At 40.3% G+C, this 20,810-nt stretch overlaps 1 protein-coding gene across 1 annotated transcript in view; it reads right to left on the minus strand.

Annotated features, from left to right (window-relative positions):
• The window catches only part of EDEM3 (ER degradation enhancing alpha-mannosidase like protein 3), a 45,353-nt gene extending 26,241 nt beyond the window's left edge, over window positions 1-19,112 (minus strand). The window contains exons 1-7 of the mRNA XM_084637153.1: window positions 18,823-19,112; window positions 15,081-15,126; window positions 8,313-8,413; window positions 6,871-6,910; window positions 4,173-4,285; window positions 2,932-3,085; window positions 1,502-1,636 (exon numbers count right to left, since the gene is read on the minus strand). Of these exons, the coding sequence (XP_084493279.1) occupies window positions 1,502-1,636; window positions 2,932-3,085; window positions 4,173-4,285; window positions 6,871-6,910; window positions 8,313-8,413; window positions 15,081-15,126; window positions 18,823-18,980 (747 nt within the window). The 5' untranslated portion in view covers window positions 18,981-19,112. The remainder of the gene's footprint in view (window positions 1-1,501; window positions 1,637-2,931; window positions 3,086-4,172; window positions 4,286-6,870; window positions 6,911-8,312; window positions 8,414-15,080; window positions 15,127-18,822) is intronic.
• Between the last annotated feature and the right edge of the window lie 1,698 nt (window positions 19,113-20,810).

Below are 20,810 nucleotides of genomic sequence, written 5' to 3' on the forward strand. Positions count from 1 at the left end.
AATATGCAAAAAGTCTCTGATTCTAAAGGCTTTAAACCAAATGCTTAGGCAGTTTATATTAGGTAGTTTGTATTGCAATATGTTACATAAAGGGAATAAATCAGTATTAAAAGGGAGTAGACTATGAATAATTTAAGATGTGTTCAGATACAATAATCTCTACAGAAAGCTAGCAGTGTACTCCAGGAATTAACTCTGAAATATTCGGTTAATCAAATTAAGAATGAAAAATATCTTACAGATGAACCCAGAATAAATCTTGGTTGAGCCCGTTTAATTTGTTTACACGCTACATCAAAGAGAGAATCTGTCTCAGATCTCTAGTCCAGCACTCGGATTTGACAAAGCCCTATCAGTATGTGTCAGATATTTTTGACTTTCCAATGGGAATAGTTACTCTGGCACTTTTGCAAATTCTCACACCTTCAGTGAATAAGTTGCAGTCACCACACTTTTACTGCTGTAAAGTTACAAGCCTTATTTAAAGAAGTTAGAGCCCTTAGTTTTATTATTTCACTTTAATATCTTTTTTGCTTTTTCAATGAAGCAGAACAAGAGAATGCATTTCAAAAACAGTTCCACTCTTAAAAGTGGCAGTGTGAAACTAGCACCTTGTTATTCAACTTAACTGTGTATTCAGAATTGTACCTGCATTTTTACTGCTTTTTACTCTGATTAGCCTTGCACAGCCAGTACAGTTAAGAGAAACTGGATTATATTTCCCCTTATGAAGTAAAAAAAAACTGTGTTGCATGGCAATCAATACACCTGTACAAACCCAGTGAGGAGAATGGGGGTTGCACACGTCACTAGGGCATAACTTGGAGACCGCAGATGTCACTGAGGGCCTAATTTGGCCAGCAGAATGTTTTTTAGCAATGATGGTATGTAGGAAGGAATGAACCAAGCTCAAGAATCAGGGCCCTATTTAAGTATACTAGGCTGGCAGTCAAAGCACACACCCTTTTTTTTTTTTTTTTGGGGGGGGGGGGCGGGGTGGACATACAAACTAAACCTGTTTGCCTTGAAATCAGAAAACATGGAAGTTCACTATGCTATTCTCAGAGTGAATTTTCAGAACAGAAATGCACTTTAAATACCATGTGCCTCAGTTCTCTTCTTCAATGTTAGTCTAACAAATCAGTAGAACCTTTCTAGCCAAGCACCTTGGAGAGAGTCTATTAACGTGACTCTTCAATATATTAAGTTTTATATTGATATTACTACTTGTACTGTAAATCACCTTCTAGAACTTTTTGAATAAAAAGTTTAAAATCGTACTTAAATTAGATATGCCATATTAGTGTAAGTTTTTCTGGAAATGCACCTTATCCTGGTGCACAGTAAAGCTAAAGGATGCAAAATCCATTACCAACCACAAATACAACTAATCTGAAACAAGTTCACTCTTTACCCATGGATTTGAATTAGAATTACAATAATGTAACAGCACGCAGTTCAAAACCTAACCCCAATAAATAAGAGACCATAGAAAGCAAACCTCAAATATTGATGTTCCTGTGAATCGGCTTAGAGCAGCAAACTCAAGTATCAAGGTACCTGCACAAGCCGTACAAGTATCAGTCTCTGTTCCTGTTCGAGCTTCTGGACTTCTTAAACCAAATTTTAAATTAACCTAAAAGAAAGTAAAGATTGTATCATTTACTAGCTGCAATATATATATATATATATATATATATATATATATATATATATATATATATATATATATATATATATATATATATATATATGTGTCAGTGATGGGAGAGAGATTGGAACTTAGATACTGTACTTTATCTGTTCTTTATTTATTCTAATTAAAAAACAAAAATCTGAATCTAGTCTCAGCTGACACTACAACCGTTCTTTTAACTCTGCTGCCATAGAAAGGTATGTTAGGTAAACTTTTCAGAAGTGCTTAAGTCACTTAGAAGTAGAGCTGCATGGGAAATGGTTTCTTATCCTATCAAAAAAAAAATGTTAAAGATTTCAAAAACATTTCTTGTTCTGCATCAGATCAAAACAGAGACCTTTTGAAATTACTTGTGAAAAATGAGAGAGAATCCAATATATTCAACAACCCAGTGGTAAGGGCTACTCGCCTAGAATGTGGAACACTCAGATTCAAGTCCCTGCTCTGTCTTATACATTATAATTAACCAATAAGCTAAGAGTGTGCCATGCTTTAGCTTCATGTAATGAGAAGTTACAAATATGAAAAAAAATTCCAAATTATACCCCAACAATAACCTTCGCAGACTGGAGACTTTTTTTATTTTTTATTTTATTTTTTTAAATAGGCAAACTATGAAAGTTTGGGTTCAACTCAGAATTCACCTAAGGCGCATGCTGAACACTCCCAATTAACCAGGCTGTAGAAGGCATATCAGTAAATTTTAAGTAACACTGAAAAGCCATTGTTGTTCCAGATTATTTAGTCATGCCTAGAGGTGCAAGATACTAGTAGACAGTGGTTTCATGAGATTTCTGCCATTTCTAATGAGTCAGAATGATGCATTCTGGGTCATTGTCAGCAAACCTGGAAAAGCAACAAGCTACACAGCCCAAAACAAAATTTAAGAAATTAGCTAGCACTGGTCATGAAATATTAATTGATCTGCATTATTAGGTGTATGGAAAATAAAAGTATCTGTGATAACTGTTTACACCCACAACTGACACTAATAAAAACGGGTTTATAAAAAAGTTTAAATGATTTCTGTGACAAATGCCTTCACAGCCTAGTTAGCAAGGACATTCTGCCTGTATTTAACTCACAAATGAACTATTTTCTGATCCTACATACAAAGAAAATTAATGCATAATCTGTCACAAATAAGGTTCTCTCCCTCTCTATTAAATAACTTCCTGAAATATTAACAAAGTTTTGCCTATTGTGTGGAGTGATCTGGATTATAAAACACTTACTCTTGGATAAGGGAGACCACTAGTAGTGTTAAAAGCAGGTAAAAGTTTGTAGCCCAATTGTTTTGCCATGTGCAGAAGTTCACCACTGTACCACTGCATGTATTCACCTTTTTCTTTCAGCATAATTGCCACAGAGTGCCCACCTAAAAGACCTCTAAACACAAGAAAAGATATCCACATGTATTTCAAGTCAGTAAGTCACAGTAATACAGTAATTTCTATCATTTGTGACAAGCACTGTATAAACAATTGTGATGTGTGTTTCAGAAGTGCTGCGCACATACAATTCCAACTGAAATCAATGGAAGCTGTGGTGCACCTCTAGGGGGCAAAAAAAAAAAAAAATCAAGCACTTAATGACTACAGTGAATTTTTTTTCTCCCCCGTAGGTAACATACTTAGAGTGATGAGCAGATTAACAATAAATTGTCCCCTATAGCATTTTACTGAATATATATAAAACACACTGAAGTAGTAGATTACTGAAGAGAACTAAATGATTAATCCTGCACATGGATGGAGTAGAGGTCATTATCTTAAAGGTTATCATAAGCCAAATGAAGTGATGATGTTTATATAAGCCCTGAGTAACCAAATATTGATCATCATTTTACTACATTTTCAGAAAGTTGTCACACAGAAGTTAAGATATCTGAATTCTGAGAGGCATACTTGTTTAATATCTATAAACAAGGTAATTTGAAGGAACCTGTCAACATCTTAAGATTTTTTTTAAAAAAACACAAACAGATGTGTTGTCTGTGTTTTTCATTCTCAAGAGTGATTATCACATTTCAGAATTATCCCTTAGCCACAGACCTAATATACTGCACACTCCTTATTGACTCAAAACATAAATAACTAGCACCCATGAGATTGTACAAATCAAATTTTATAAACTAGAGAAATTTGACAGTGTATATCGAATGTTTGACAACATAATCTTAGCTTTGAGGCCATGTCTATGTTAAGAAAATGAGCTTTGACACACAGGTTGTTAGCCACTGCTATCCTAACACTTTTTTCAATCGGTATTGAAAATAGCTCTCCTGCCGGTGTGGACAGCCAACTGAATTTGACATCTATTATATCAGTTTCTTCCTACAACAGAAGTTGAATTCTGTTGATCCAGTGGAACCACCATTCTCAACATCAGCTGAGGTACAAGTAAATGTTTGATAAAACATAAGCTTGAGATCACATCTTAAGTGCATTGAAAATGAAGAAAGCTAGTTACTTACCCAAGGACTCTTATGTTAGTTTCAAAAACTGATACAACTATGTCATTATCTAAATTAACATCTTTTATCACATTTTTTACAGCATCTTCAAACTCTTTGGTTTTATTTAACACCTAGAAAACAAAAATAACTTTAGTCATTTAAGCGCTAGTGCAGTCAGACATTCAAGTACGATATAAAGTTCAACGTGTTAAAACCAGGAAATAGTCAAGATAGCTCAAATTACTTTTCTGCCTGACCATATCATATTCTGATACATTATGTGAATAGGTATCAGTATTAGTCTGGTTTGCTATAGTGATGTACATGAATGACAAAGTAGTTTTCAACAGGGAATAATTCACTGAAAATGTATGATGATTACCCACGTTAGTTCCTTTCTTTCACTATAGTGCATTGTAATCAATGTTTTCCGCCACCTGTACCCACATATTCTATTCCTTGAAATCTGGAACTGAACTCCACAGTTCAAGCTCATCCCTGCTATAAGGTCTGAAAATAGGGCTGTCAAGCAATTTAAAAAATTAATCGTGATTACTCATGCAATTTAAAAAATTAATAGTTTTTAATTGTGTGATTAATTGCACTGTTAAACAATAATATAATGCCATTTATTTAAATATTTTTGGATGTTTTCTAGATTTTCAAATATATTGATTTCAATTACAACACAGAATACAAAGTGTACAGTGCTCATTTTATTTTTGATTACAAGTATTTGCACTGTAAATAAAGAAATATTTTTCAATTCACCTAGTACAAGTATTGTACATTTTGCAAAGAAACATAAGAACAGCCATACTGGGTCAGAGCAAAGGTCTTTTTTCCTGCAGAACTGGCGCTGCAGAGCTGCTGGTGGCCACTAGGGGCCACTGGACCCCGCAGAGCCCAGCTTGCAAATAGAAGACACTGCTGAAGGGAGGGGTTGGAGATGGAGAGTTCCCCACAGCTGCCGTTCCTGGCATGCCTGAAGGAAGGAGGTGGTGTGCAGGAAACTCCATATAAGCCTGGGATGCAGCAACGGGCTGTTTCTCCCTCTGGATCCCTGGGCTTTACATGGCTGGCCTCCAAGGTGGGGCGGGGGTACAGGGCTCTGAGCCAGGGGGGCTCTCCCACGGCTGGGTTCTGTGAAGAGGGAGCGCAGATGTCTGGGCCAGGGAGGCCCCTGCGGCTGGGCTCTGGTTGCAGGTGTCTGGAGAGGCGGGCATGGGTGTCTAGGCCAGGAGGCAGCTGGGCTCTGCGGGAGAGGGGGTGCAGATGTGTGGGCTGGGGGCACCCCACAGCTGGGTTCTGGGGGGGAAAGGGTGCAGGTGTCTGGGTGGGGGACCTGTGGCTGGGCTCTGTGCGGGCAGGGCAGAGAAGCAGGAACTGGGGGTTTTTTTGTTTTTTTTTTTAAACTCGTGAGGGAATCTCTTTTGTTGTCTGTATTGTTACAGCCAGAGTTGCTAAAAGGTATTTTGAAATTAATTACCAAAATAATTGAAACTGGCATGATTATATTGTGTTATTTTGACAAATAAAATAATCAAAATTTTGCAGAATCGTGTGTAGAATTGTTAATTTTTTGGCACAGAATTTCCCCAAGAGTAAAAGCCTCAGAAGTCAACAGATTAACTTGGGCCTGGTCTACACTAGAAATTTAGCTCAGTATAACTACGTCACTCAGGGGTGTGAAATATCCAGTTAAACTGACCTAACCTTCTGTGTAAACAGCACCTCGCAGGGAGGCGGAGTACCTATACCAGGAGTGGGCAGACTACTGCCCAGGGGCCTCATCCAGCCTTCGAGACGTTTTAATCTGGCCCTCTAACTCAGGCCAGGGAGTGGGGTCCGGGGCTTGCCCTGCTCCGCGCAACTCCTGGAAGCAGCGGTATGTCTCTCCTCCAGCTTCTATACTTCCACACACTGCCCTCACCCCAAGCAACGGGGCAGCGTGCACTTCCTGGCTGCGCCTCCGCATAGGAGCAGGAGAAAAGACATGCTACTGGTTCTGGGAACTGCTTTAAAGTAAGCGCCACCTGGACCTGCACTCCTGACCCCCTCGCGCGTCCCTAGCCCTGATCCTCCTCCTGCCCTCCGAACCCCTCAGTCCCAGCCTGACCTACCCTCCAGCACCCCCAACCCCACACAAGAGCCCACACCCCCTCCCGCATCCCAATCCCCAATTTTGTGAGCATTCATGCCCTGCTATACATTTTCCATACCAAGATGAGGCCCTTGGGCCAAAAATTTTGCCCACCGTGTCCTACACTGACAGTAGAACCCTTTCCGTTGGTGCAAGTAGTGTCTACAGTGAAAGGCTACAGCAGTGCAGCTGTGCTGCTGCAGCATTTTAAGTGTAGAAAAGCCCTTACATTAGCAGGGGAAGCAAATGTATATTACTGTTATAAGTTTAAAAAAAAAACTAACAGCAACACAATGGGCATTCATTTAGATGAACTACAAGGCCAAGGTACTGTTTTAGTATTAAAAAAATAATAATAATTCCAAATAACATCACTGTCTATTATATCCATTGTTTACAGGTCTTTACAACAGAATGTACCTGTCTTTTTAATGGAATAAGAGACTTAACTCAGTTTCCTTACTTAACACTTCACATTTATCTCAAAAAAACAGAATTCTAACCTGGAAATCTGACTAGAGGTAGATAAACAGTTATTCACCAGTGAAACATTGCAAAACAGATCAAACCTACCACAAGAGTGTCCAAGGTATCAATCAGTGTCAATGAAAACCTATGAAATAAAATTTAAACCAGATATATAATTAAAATTCGGTACATTTTTGGTAGATATTGTGTTATGTTATTTTTAACCCAAAAATCTTAGAAATAATGTGACATAATCATCACAGATTGCCAGCTGATTAAAAATATGCTAGTTCTAAATGAGGGATATTTAACCGGAAGGTGTAAATACTGACAACAATTAAACCTATTCTTCTTTGAATAGACATTTGCAACTCCTACTAACTGGAATTGGAGCTACAGAATAGTTTACACTTATGATGGTTGGAGTCATTTTGACTTCTTGTTTTTAGTTACCTTTGAAAACTCTCATTTAAAACGTGGCTTATTAAACTAGCACAGTGGCCAATAGTCTATTGCTCTGAAGAGCTGATAATGAACCCAGCCACACCCATTTCAGCCACTGAATTTACTGGTGGCCTTAAGTGTGCACCCATGTATCGATGATTTCTCTAAGAAAAAAACTGTACTATGCAAAATTATTCTAAACTCTTATCCCATTTGATGAGGTCAATTCCTTTTTTCTTGATAAAGGTAACTACATATTAGTTAACCTCATTGGACTAGAGGAAAAAGTGGCTATAGAAATTACTAAACTATGTTTTGGTCCCACCACCTCTCTCATTTATAATATGACAATTCTGCAGTTTTGTGCATCTCGAACAGGGGTGGGCAAACTTTTTGGCCCGACAGCCACATCTGGGTGGGAAAATTGCATGCAGGGCCATTAACGTAGGGCTGGGGCAGGGGGATGGGATGCGGGAGGGAGTGTGGTATGCAGGAAGGGGTTCAGGGCAAGGGGTTGGGGTGCAGGAAGGGTCCAGGGGACTCAGGGCAGGGGTTTGGGGTGCAGGCTCCGATCCGGTGCCGCTTACCTTGAGTGGCTCCGGGGTGGCAGTGGTGCGCAGCGTGGCTAAGGCAGGCTCCCTAAATACCCTGGCACTGCACCGCTCCCGGAAGCGGCAGGCACCACGTCCCTGCAGCCCCTGGGGGAGGGGGAAGAGGGCTCGGCGCATTGCCCTTGCCTGCGGGTACCTCCCCCGAAGCTCCCATTGGCCGTGGTTCCCCGTTCCCAGCCAAAGGGAGCTGCGAGGGGTAGTGCCTGCAGGCGAGGGCAGCACACGTAGCCCTCTGCCTCCCCCCTTCCCCAGGGACGTGACTCCGGCTGCTTCAGGGAGCTTGCCTTAACCCTGCTGCACGATGGGGCTGGCAATCCCGCAAGCTAGTCCAAAGCCCTGACGGGCCGGATCCAGCCCAAGGGCTGTAGTTTGCCCACCCCTGATCTAGAAAACCAAACAAGGGTTCTGAGTGCACATCAACTGAAGTATTAGCAGCAAAATGTGTTAAGATTTGCATGTTCATATAAGATAGTCACTGCTTCAAATACTAACTTTCCCAAGGCATCGTCTACATCCCCACGACTAGGTTCCTGACCCCGAACCCGTCCACGGCAAGTTAAAGGCATGAGTTCATCAGCTGGGTAGGCATGATCCTGTCAGAACAAAACCAGAAGGTAAAGAGAGTAGAGTACATCACTGCAACCTATTGAAAGGAAGCAGAATTGTAGTAAACTTATGAAAATCTATGTATCACCTATGTGGCTAAACTCAAACTCAAAATAACACAGCAACAGCTTCCTCTTCATAGTCAATGGCTGACAACCGTTAGACCACATAAAACATACTGGAAGCCAGGCCATACAGTGCAATGCCCCATCTCCCTTACCCCAGAGAAACAATTGTTTTGGAGTACTTAATGGCATCTCTGAAATAATTGCTCAATTTGAACACTTGAGGTTCATCTTGTGTTTCCTGCAACAAATGCACAGGAGATTGCATATCTGCAGTGGAGAACCGAGTAGTCTTTTTCCTCCATTAAAGAACTGATCTCTCATCCAACATTAGTGCAAAAACAGTCTGGGTGGAAGACTTGCTCATTTTATGAAAATGTGAAAATTAGCTCCATTTTACAGAAAGGAGACAAGGAAGTTCAAAGGTTAGGGATAACATTTTAAAAAGCACTTAAGTGACTTCGGACCTAAGCCTCACTGAAAAAAAAATTGAAGAGATAGAGGCTCCTAAGCCACTTTTGAAAACTGGACCTAGATGCTTTGAAAATTTTACCCTACATGATTTGTCCAAGGTCACAGAATCAGTGAAAATGAGAAAAGAACTCAGTCAGAACATAAAACAATAAAATACAACCAAATGACTATGCAACACAAAGGAAAACATGACAAGTTTGGAGTAGTTTTTGAAAATGATGGCCATTTCAGGGGTGGGGAGAGGGATTACTTTCCATTGCTCTAGCAAAACAGTTTTACTCTAACACTACTTAGTACCCTTCAATCAGTCAGAAACATCAACAATGTCAGTATAGGCCAAATCAGGTGTGCTGAATAAAAGGGGGGGGGGGAGGGACAGCTCAGTGGTTTGAGCATTGGCCTGCTAAACCCAGGGTTGTGAGTTCAATCCTTGAGGGGGCCATTTAGGGATCTGGGGCAAAAACATGTGGATTGGTCCTGCTTTAAGCAGGGGGTTGGACTAGATGACCTCCTGAGGTCCCTTCCAACCCTGATATTCTATGAAATACCTGTTTATGGTTCCACTGAAATCAATGCAAATTTTGTAGCTGACTTCAGTGAGAACAGAATCAAGCCTTAGGGCCCTAGTTCAGAGTTTTGGTAACTGCCAAATAAAAAGTACTAAAATCGGACAGTCAGAAACTGACATAAGAGTGAGACGAGACTGGTGAAATATTTTGGTGTAAGACTTGATTTTTAAGTTTTTTTTTTAAATAGCTTTTCAAAACTCTATTTGCTCCTGGCTTTTTTGACAAGCACATAAAGTGCTAGTTTTTTAGCATAAGAACGGCCATACTGGGTCAGACCAAAGGTCCATCCAGTCCAGTATCCTGTCTGCCAACAGTGGCCAATGCCAGGTGCCCCATAGGGAGTGAACCTAACAGGTAATGATCAAGTGATCTCTCTCCTGCCATCCATCTCCACCCTCTGACAAACAGAGGCTAGGGACACCATTCCTTACCCATCCTGGCTAATAGCCATTAATGGACTTAACCTCCATGAATTTATCCAGTTCTCTTCTAAATCCTGTTATAGTCCTAGCCTTCACAACCTCCTCAGGCAAGGAGTTCCACAGGTTGACTGTGCGCTGAGTGAAGAAGAACTTCCTTTCATTTGTTTTAAACCTGCTACCCATTAATTTCATTTGGTGGCCCCTAGTTCTTATATTATGGGAACAAGTAAATAACTTTTCCTTATTCACTTTCTCCACACCACTCATGATTTTATATACCTCTATCATATCCCCCCTTGGTCTCCTCTTTTCCAAGCTGAAAAGTCCTAGTCTCTAATCTCTCCTCATATGGGACCCTTTCCAAACCCCTAATCATTTTAGTTGCCCTTTTCTGAATCTTTTCTAATGCCAGTATATCATTTTTGAGATGAGGGGACCACATCTGTACGCAGTAGTCAAGATGTGGGCATATCATGGATTTATATAAGGGCAATAAGATATTCTCCGTCTTATTCTCTATCCCTTTTTAAATGATCCCTAACATCCGATTTGCTTTTTTGACTGCCACTGCACACTGCGGGGACGTCTTCAGAGAACTATCCACGATGACTCCAAGATCTTTCTCCTGATTAATTGTAGCTAAATTAGCCCCCATCATATTGTATATATAGTTGGGGTTATTTTTTCCAATGTGTATTACTTTACATTTATCCATATTAAATTTCATTTGCCATTTTGTTGCCCAATCACTTAGTTTTGGGAGATCTTTTTGAAGCTCTTCACAGTCTGAGCAGTCTTGAGCAGTTTAGTATCATCTGCAAACTTTGCCACCTCACTGTTTACCCCTTTCTCCAGGTCATTTATGAATAAGTTGAATAGGATTGGTCCGAGGACTGACCCTTGGGAACACCAATGGAGTTACCCCTCTCCATTCTGAAAATTAACCATTTAGTCCTATCCTTTGTTCCCTGTTTTTTAACCAGTTCTCAATCCATGAAGGGATCTTCCTTCTTATCCCATGACAACTTAATTTACCTTTGGTGAGGAACCCTGTCAAAGGCTTTCTGGAAATCTAAGTACACTATGTCTACTGGATCCCAGTTGTCCACATGTTTGTTGACCCCTTCAAAGAACTCTAATAGATTAGTAAGACATGATCTCCCTTTACAGAAACCATTTTGACTTTTGAGCAACAATTTATGTTCTTCTGTGTGTCTGACAATTTTATTCTTTACTATTCTTTTTTCTTAGTTATCAATATAGGAATGGGCAGGCAAGTAAGTTTTGTACTTGGGCTAGTAAATGCAAAGCTTTTCACCAAACAGTTTTATTTTTAAACCACTACCAGAATGACACATATAAAGAAATAAAAACATACATAAAAATTCTTATTTTAATTATGAACAATGACCCAGGTTTTTTGGCAAGTTATGATAATCACCAATAGAATTAGTAAAATAAAGCTGTATAAAGTCCAAAAAAAATACTTAAAATAAATGTTGTGCAAGGTGTTGACTTCCTATAAGACATGTAGTATGAGGGAACAATTAGTGATTGAACATGTCTACCTCAGTTCCACAGGTTGCTGTATTATACTATCTTTTAATTTTAATTTTAAAGTAGAAATTAATGAGCAGCATAATAAAAGCAAAATTGCAGCAAATGAATATGTGAAGTGGAACACATTCAATTTATGAGTATATTCATTTATGAGTATATGCTGTGACAGATGAGTGTGACTGGTTATCCAGACACATGGGGTAGGGAAGAAAAAGTATGGGTTGTTTTTCAATTGATGGCCTATTGTTCTTTGAAGACTCTGGTCCTATCACCGCCTTCTATTCTTCCTGAGTTCAGCTACCAGAGCCAGGGTATAGCTCTCATTTTGAATATCGTACACCTTACAATTATCCTGAAAAACTGATTAATGAACTGTGAAGTAGAAGGAAATTCAAAATTAAGAGCTAAAATTGTGGAGAAAGCCAATAATCAGGTAATTCTGATAAAGCTACCTTCAAGACAGACAGAAAAGGGAACATTACTCAGTAAAATAAAAGAAAACAGTCTACATCCTGAAGAGCAGGAAACACTCTGAAAAATGAGGGAATACAGGTTAGTTATCTAGATCTATCTGGAGATGGGTTAAGGCTATGGGGCCAAATGCCCCTTCCAATTCAGTTGAGATCAGTGGATAAAGAGGAGATGTATCAAGGGCAAAATTAGGCACACAAACTACATAGTTTAAACATCTGTATGTCTTAAATTTATAAAAGCATGTATTGATTGACAAATAGGGCTGTTTGGTCTATGTCAGGATTGTAAATTAAGAACAGCATTGATACATTCCACTTGCGAACAATGCACAGCGCTGCCAGTGCTGTATGATTAGGACTACTGACCCAAGGGACTAACACAACTGGCTTTTCAGGTGTCCTTTGTGTAAGTGTGAAGAAATGCTCCTAGCTATTAGACTTGTCTGTGAGGGAATAAAAAGCTACTCTCTGCCCTCCAAATTGACATATGAAAAAGTATAAAAGATATCCCCCTGCACGCAAACGTGAAATGTGAGCCTAATCCACTCAAGTCCAAAAACATTAATAGAAATAGTAAGTCAACAATTTTCAGCTCCCGGTCTCAAAAATTGCTGTTTTTTAAAAAAAAAAACCACACACTTAATTTTCTTGCTATCAAGGTCAAGGTTGAAACTCGAGTCTTTACTTCAAGTTAAACAAACACAGAATGAGACTTGTTTGTTTAATGCTCTAGCATACGTGGCAAGTAAATATCCTTTTGACATTTATGCTTCCAGGATATCTGAAGTCATACTTCCTCTTAACCCAACATTTTCTTGCCACAAATGTAGAGAAGGTATTTATTAGCTTCATATTTATAGTAATGAAAAGTAAAGCACAAATATCTCAGCTGACTGAAGAGTTTTGTCCAACGTTAGGCAAGGTAGGTTACCTAATTAAAAGCAATAAAGAGAAAGCAAGGCAGATTGAAAGCCAGACATTTTTATGTAGTGAGGTTTCAAGTATCTAACTAGAAATTAATTGCAGAAAGAAAAGGAGGACTTGTGGCACCTTAGAGACTAACAAATTTATTTGAGCATAAGCTTTCCGATGAAGTGAGCTGTAGCTCATGAAAGCTTATGCTCAAATAAATTTGTTAGTCTCTAAGGTGCCACAAGTACGCCTTTTCTTTTTACAAATACTGACGAACACGGCTGCTACTCTGAAAAATTATTTCTATCCAAAGAAGCCAGTTGCTAGTCACACTATTAGGCAATATAGAGAAGAGTCAGAATGTCAACCAAAAACAACTACTTGAAGTTTTGTTTTATTTTTCAAAAATCAAACAACAATTCTGTATCACTTCATAGCCTGCATACCTGAACATGTTTAATAAAAAAACAGTCCTCACAATAGCTTCTCTTCTGTGCTTTAATACCTTTGGCATTTATAAATGGCAAAGAATCTCATTCACTGCATACATTATCTATTTACATGTCTCATTAACTTTTAACCTCTTTGGAAGTTAAAGGGTTATAGCATAATATTGAGCCATGCAGTCAACATACTCTCCAGGGACAGTGGTTTTCCATGTGTGAGCAGGTGCAACTTATGAAAGAAAGGTCTGTGTTATAATAAGAACACTTATATGCCCAGTAGAGAAAATACAAAGATGAAAACAATTAAAATGTTTTGGTTAAAAAAATACATACTTTACTAGACTAAGGTATCATAAGAATAATTGGTATTTCAGGCCATGTCTACACAACCGATTTTGTCAGTATAACTTATGTCATTCAGGGGTGTGGAAAAAACCTTAGATTGCCTTAGATTTTCAGATGTACAGTTAACAGGGGTCACCTGTTTCCCCTAAAATGTTTCCCATTTCAGTGTATTGATAATATTATATTCTTCTTATCAATAACTGTATTTTAAATGTAGAGATTCTACTGTTGAAATAAAAACAATTATTTATTCTGGAACAAGACCAAACTAATAAATTAGGATATAACAAGACCCACTAAACAACAAATCAGTCTCATGTCCAACATGTGAAGACAACTAAAAGACCTAAAATTGTTTTGACAACACTAAATTACAACACACATATATCACGTAAACAGTAGCAAATGTGGATCACTTAATTACATTACAATTGCTTATTTAGCACCAAGTTATGCAATGTGGGTCTGATGCTACAGGGGTTATTTTTTATTTTATTTTTTTTAAGTGAAATGGAATTTTTGAGAGCAAAGCAGCTGCAAAATCTACAGCAAATGTAACATCCCAAGCAAATATGAGGTTATATAATTAATGTTAGGCCCACAAAGTATAATCAAAGTTATCTGCAGGAACATATAAACATTTTTATATAATATTCACCAGCACAACCAATACATTATTAACAATTAATGTGTTCACTAGAATTTGATAACTACAGACAGGTATCTTTTCAAGTGTTCTTGGTCTGTATGGTATTTTGCAACATTTTTGTTCTGTGGTCTCATGCTACCAAATAAGTCAAGGGAACACTGATATAGTAGGAAATGTATAAGAGGAGACAACATACATTAAGAATAGCAAGCAGGTTTACATGGTAAGGTCCTGACTCTGCAGTGAGAGAGATGCAGGTTTACCTGTAGAGAGCCCCATTACCTTTTAGCTTTATATGCCACCTGTAAGGATCCAACTGGGAAATCAGATATCAAGACTATATTGCAACATCTGCTTCCCTTTAAAATATTTTAAATTCTGGAATTTAGCACTTTTCATTGTCAATTACCTTTACAAACACAAATTCTTAGAGACTACTGCATTTCAGATCTAAGGGGAAAAAAATCAAGCATAGGTTAAGTATCCTGTCAGGAATTCCTAGCCACTGTTCCTGTGATCAGACATTACTCTCCCCCTATATTCATATTTCTTATATGCAAACAGACATTTCAAAAGAAAATAATATAAGCTGCACATACGAACTTCAACTTCAGTTTTCCCCCAACAGAGTTTCAGCAAGTTTTTTAAAACTGCCAGGTCGATAACAAAACTGCTGACAAATGCAACACAAACTTTAATTTGTGTGTAAGCATAATGAAGAAATTGGTATTTTACTTACCATGTAATTGCTATAAGCATGATCAAACATTTCTAACACTTGATTCCTAAGAAAAGGAACAGGAAAAAATTTGTTGAATACATGATCAGTTTCATATTTCCTCTTCTAATTGTCAAACTTTAACACAACAGAAGTACTGTAGTTTAATATCTGGAGATTAATATCAGATGCCCATAAAAATACATAACATTCACTTCATCTCTGGAACTTTGCCCAAATAAAGCTGATGAGTGAAACAACCAGTGGCAAGGTATTTATGATCTGTTTGGACCTCATGAAAGAAAGGGGAATGAAACACCATCTAAAGCTAGTCCAAAAGTAGCAGGTGGTGTACAAACTGATCCCCAACAGGCCAGTCCTGGAACACTACTGCTATTCCAATACTGGGGCTTCTTCTGAATAAAACTTGTTCATGTCCCTAAATTTATTGTGCAATTATTTGTTTCTGGGAGCATTCCACTTGCAAAGAGAAAAGAACTTCCAATCATAAAAATCCAATTTTCCAGTGCAGTATATTTTCATTTTTTAAATCACAATTATTATACTGAAAAGACCAAATAGGCTACTAGATACTTTGCTAGACACTAAAAATCATGGTCTTAGGCTATGTCTACAATATGCAGCTTTTAGCAACATGGCTATGCCGCTACAGCCGTGCTGCTAAAAGGCACGCAGTGTAGCTGCTGTTTGTCAGCAGAAGAGAGTTCTCTTGCCAACAAAGCGTTGTTCACACCAGCGCTTTTTCTTGGTAAAACTTTTGACGTTCAGGGGCATTTTTTTTAACACCCCCAATGACAAAAGTTTTGCTGACTAAGTGCCAGTGTAGACATACCCCCAGTATAGACAAAGCCATAATAAAGAAAATGGATTTATGGCTTATCACAACAATTCGTAAGCCACTAACCCCCCTTTTTGTCCTATGATTACAGAGGTGTAAACAGGCCACTTCATCTTGAATGGTCCCTTAGAATATGTGCTAACTACTTATGATAAACAATCTGTTTGGTCTTGCATTTAGCTGTGACATCCTGAGTTTCTTTCACAGACCTGAAGAAGAGCTGTGTTGCTGGAAACCCTTGACTCTCTCACCAACAGAAGCACCCACCTTGTCTATCTAAGAACCAGCCAGGAGGCACACTCCTCACTCAGAAAAACCCCAGGACATAGTTCTGTGTTCCTTCTGCAACAGTTGGTATCATCAACACCCAAAGCTATTTTACAATTTAGTGGAATCATAAGTTACCAGGTTCCATATTTTCCCTGAATTACAATCTTGGTAAGTAAAGAAAAAATGGTTTCAATATTATTTATGAATGTATATATTTGTGATGTCTAAATAGTGGTCACGATCAAAAATGTCACTATATCCAATGGCACTCACTCTCTCGATAGCTGCTTCCTGTCTTAGCAAAGACTATTGTACTAACAAAAGATAGCATTACTAATAGTAAGGAAAAACCTAATACACAGCAAGTTGGATTCTATTCTGACTTGTTTCAGAGTAACAGCCGTGTTAGTCTGTATTCGCAAAAAGAAAAGGAGTACTTGTGGCACCTTAGAGACTAACCAATTTATTTGAGCATAAGCTTTCGTGAGCTACAGCTCACTTCATCGGATGCATCTTGGGCATCAACAATGACTTGATGACTTGGGCATCAACAATGTTCACAAAATATCTATTACTGTTGCGGCTGATGTAAGAGGCAAGAAGAACTCAGCTAGATTTTCAAACACCCAACTGAGTTTACTGCCCTGGCAGTTAAAAAAATAACGTTAACTCATCTAAAAATTTTATTATGAAAGTAGGGAAAAGAATAAACATGAACCCCAATGGTGCCTTTTTCAGTCATTTCACCAATTATAACTATTTGATGGCCTCAATTCTGCAATTTAGCTGTGCAGGTGAAATCCTAGGCCCACAGAGAGCCCCATCCACTTCAATGTGATGGTGTGGTCTACCCAAGCAGATCCTGATGCAGGATCAGAGTCTAAGCCTATAAACATTGTCCAATAATGATTTAGCACATTAAAAGGTTATAACTTTTTTTTCCCTCCTTCAAATGAACTGTATTCCCAGACCATTATCCAAAGGGATCTCTGAGGAAGGTACGTTCTTACCATATAAATATATATATTACCTCCTACTAGCATAGGTGCTCCAACCCAGACCCCTCAGTAAAAATAAGCACCTCTGAAAGTAAGGTGGCTTCTTTCCACCTCTGCAGCATTGCAAAAGCTGAACAAATACCTGAAGCAGTCCACATTTCTGCCTGTACTGGTAGATCCTAGATCACTAATACACCTATATCAGATGGCACACAGAGAACATAAGTTAAACAAAGCACCTAAAAATGTAAACAGGCCAGGAAAGGAGCCTAAACCACTTGGGTAGCCGTGTGAGGAACACATAGCTAAGGTATTTTTCAAGTCTTTGTGATGTATTCAAAGTGCTTCGACATCTTTGAATGAAAGAGCCAATGAGTGCACATATTATAATTAAATAATGCTTTTTATCTAATGACCGTATAATGAAACTTCTTAATGAAGCCTCACAACACCCTTGTGAAATATTACTATCTTCATTTTACAGAGGATGACAGTAAGCATGAAGGAGGTAATGAAATTGTCAAGGTGACACAGTGAGTGTGTGGCAATAATGATCAGAATGAAGAGGAGTACTTGTGGCACCTCAGAGACTAACCAGTTTATTTGAGCATAAGCTTATGCTCAAATAAATTGGTTAGTCTCTGAGGTGCCACAAGTACTCCTCTTCTTTTTGCGAATACAGACTAACAGGGCTGTTACTCTGACATGATCAGAATGCAGAACTGCCTTCTAAAAAATCCTACTCTATGTACTAGCACACATACCTCATCACTGATGTTGTACTCTTTATCCTTTACATATAAGAATAGTTTTTTAAATAATTAGCTTTATACACACATGCAAATTGGGCTCCCTAAACAATTTACTTTATTGCACACAGTGACTGGGCAAGGATGATCTCAACTCTTATTAATATGAAAGATGCTATCTCTTATCACGCTAAAACCTTGACTTGTTCCAGAAACACTGTCATAATTAGACCACAATGCCAAACACCTACTGAGTATGGTTTTGACCTTTGACCACTTATACCCATAATCATATACAATGCCTGACTGAAATCTTCATGACCACACAGAGACTAGGGGTGTCAACCACGAGAGCGGGAAGATGACCCGATAGGCAGGTAGATGTGACGGGGGGAGAAGGGGATCGTACCAAAAATTCAGGGGAGTACAAGGTCATTAAAGTACATCTCTGAGGGGCTAGGCACTACTCTCACGCAGACTGGGAACGTCACACAGGTCGCCTGCTGTCGGTGCTGGGGATCAGCCCCACAAAAGGGCCGAGATCCATCCGTGGGGGGAGTGGGGTTCAGCCACACCCCAGTGGGACCCGGGGGAATCGCCAGGCCCCATGGGGGAGTGCTCTCCCCGCTCAGAGGGGAGCAGCCACAGGGGTCCGCACCCCTTCCACTGGGGCAGAGGCTGAGCCCCTGCCGACGGAGCTGACAGTGCGGGGGCTGTCGCCAGGCAGCCACAGTGGCCAGCCCCCCGGGAAAAGGGATGCCAGAGGGGGCTGTGGCCACTTCCAGCCGCCCCACGCGGCAGCGACGACTGGAGCCGGTCCAGGTAAGCGCTTGCCAGCTGCGCACAACCCACCCTCCTTCAGGCCCCCGCCGCGTCTCCCAGCTTACCCGAGCCGGCGCTTTTCCTCCCTGCTCATGGCTCCAGCGCCCGGGGCGGCTGCCAGCACCGAGGAAGCGGAGAGAAGGCCCAGGGCCAACAGCTTCCATCTCCCCCAGCGGGCTGCGGGGTCCCCGCTCCCCCCCTCACCACTGGCAGCTCCGCTCATGGCAGCAGCTGCCCGCCGCCCCGCTAGGCCCGGCTCAGCCCCATGCTCGCCCCTCTCCCTGGCGGCGGCGGCGGCTGCCGCTGCCACTCTCAGCGCCGCCGACGTGAAAACGGAAAGGACCGGACCTTCGCTTTCCTGTGGCGTAGCCAAGGAAACAATCGCCTTCCGCGGCTTCCGGGTTCAGCCCATCACGTGGCGCCGCTGTGGACCAATCGGAGTCGAAGGGGTCGGGGGTCCGTTTGTGCCACGTGATTCCGGTGAAAGACTTTAGTGGAGTGAGACGTGGACAAAAGAAGAAGTCGGCCCCTGGCTCGGGAGATGGCGCGCGGGGACTGCAAGTTCCAGCATGCAACACTCCACCACGAGCTGGTCGCTGAACTCTGGAGGGAGCACTGCCTTCTGGGAGCTGTAGTCTAGATGGGTCTGAGCCGCCTGGCTCCTCTAGGAGCACTGCGTATTGGGACCAGTAGTTTGTGAGTTGCCCTGAAAGGGCGTTATGTAAAGGACCTTACTTATAGACAATGAGGGTGGCTGCAGTCCTACTAGCCCATTCAGTGGCCTGGGACCTCTTCTTCCTGGCTGTAGAGCCCCACTCATCCTGCGGCCTGGAACAAGTCACTGTGGGGCAAATGTCTTGTTTCTCAGCATTCACCCCACACGGGAGCACTTACTGCCTAAGGAAAGGGGGTTTCCCAACTATCACAATTTTGGCAGTAGTCTCATGCTATTTGGCTTTTTTCTAAAAGCCCCAGGTGCTGGCCTCATGTGGTTATGTGAGAACCAGAGCTTTAATTTTAAACAGAAAAGTTTACAGCATTCACCACCACACGCTTGAAACCAGCATCTGCGTGTAGCTCCAAAGGCTCAGAAATTAAAAGGCAACTAAAGACTTCCCCCCACCCCACTTGCCCCAAACAAATAAATATATTATTTTTGAGGCCTGACTTTTTTAACCTTGAGACTGGCCCTATTGGGAGATGATTTTGCCATGAATAAAACAGTGAAGAGTGTCTTATACAGTTGTCCTATATTTGCTTGAAGTCTGTGTGGACACTGTGCCCAGCATTAGCACTGAATAGGACCGTGAGCAAATCACGTCATTGCTCTATGCTTCAGATTCTAGGGTGACCACCTTTGATAAATGGAAAAATGGATAATGGAAAAAAGGGAAAATCACATGAAAAATATGGGACAATGCTTTATTTTAAGGGATGGTTTAGGGAAACTTCTTTTTTCCCTTAGCATGTCATGTATTTCTCTCTCAAGTGTACATTTCTACTGCCCTGAAGTATACAATGGAATCATAAACTTCAATTTAATGTTTAAAATGATACCTTATTATTCGTTTTGATACATTTTAAATCAATTTATAAAACTCTTTACATGTACAATTGATATTAACTTAATTTGAAGCGTGGCCTTAAAAAAAAATGTAGTAGGTTTCTGCAATCCAAGTCTGTTTACACAAGGAAACTATTCTGTCCACTGCTTCATTTGAGGTAGGACTGAACATATAAATTCCACCAGTTTTAAGAAATTGGAAGGAAGAGGAGCTGGATACCATTGTTGCCGGCACCCAGTGCCGAGAGGCTAAACAACAGCTGGGGTTGGTTCGCTACCCGGTGTGCTACACCCCGTCATCACAACGGGGTGGAGAAGCAGAAAAGTTTATTTGCAGCTGCAAAAAGGTACAGGGAGAATAGAATCTCAAGTCCTGCACACAGAGCAGGAAGTTACACAGGCTTTTATACATCCTTTTTCCCAGCATACTTATCCAATAGCAAGCTGCCCTAAGTATCCATATAGCCAGCCAATCCAGTTCCTAACTAG

Source organism: Lepidochelys olivacea, assembly GCF_965140295.1.
Source record: "Lepidochelys olivacea isolate rLepOli2 genome assembly, chromosome: 8".
NCBI lineage: Eukaryota > Metazoa > Chordata > Testudines > Cheloniidae > Lepidochelys > Lepidochelys olivacea.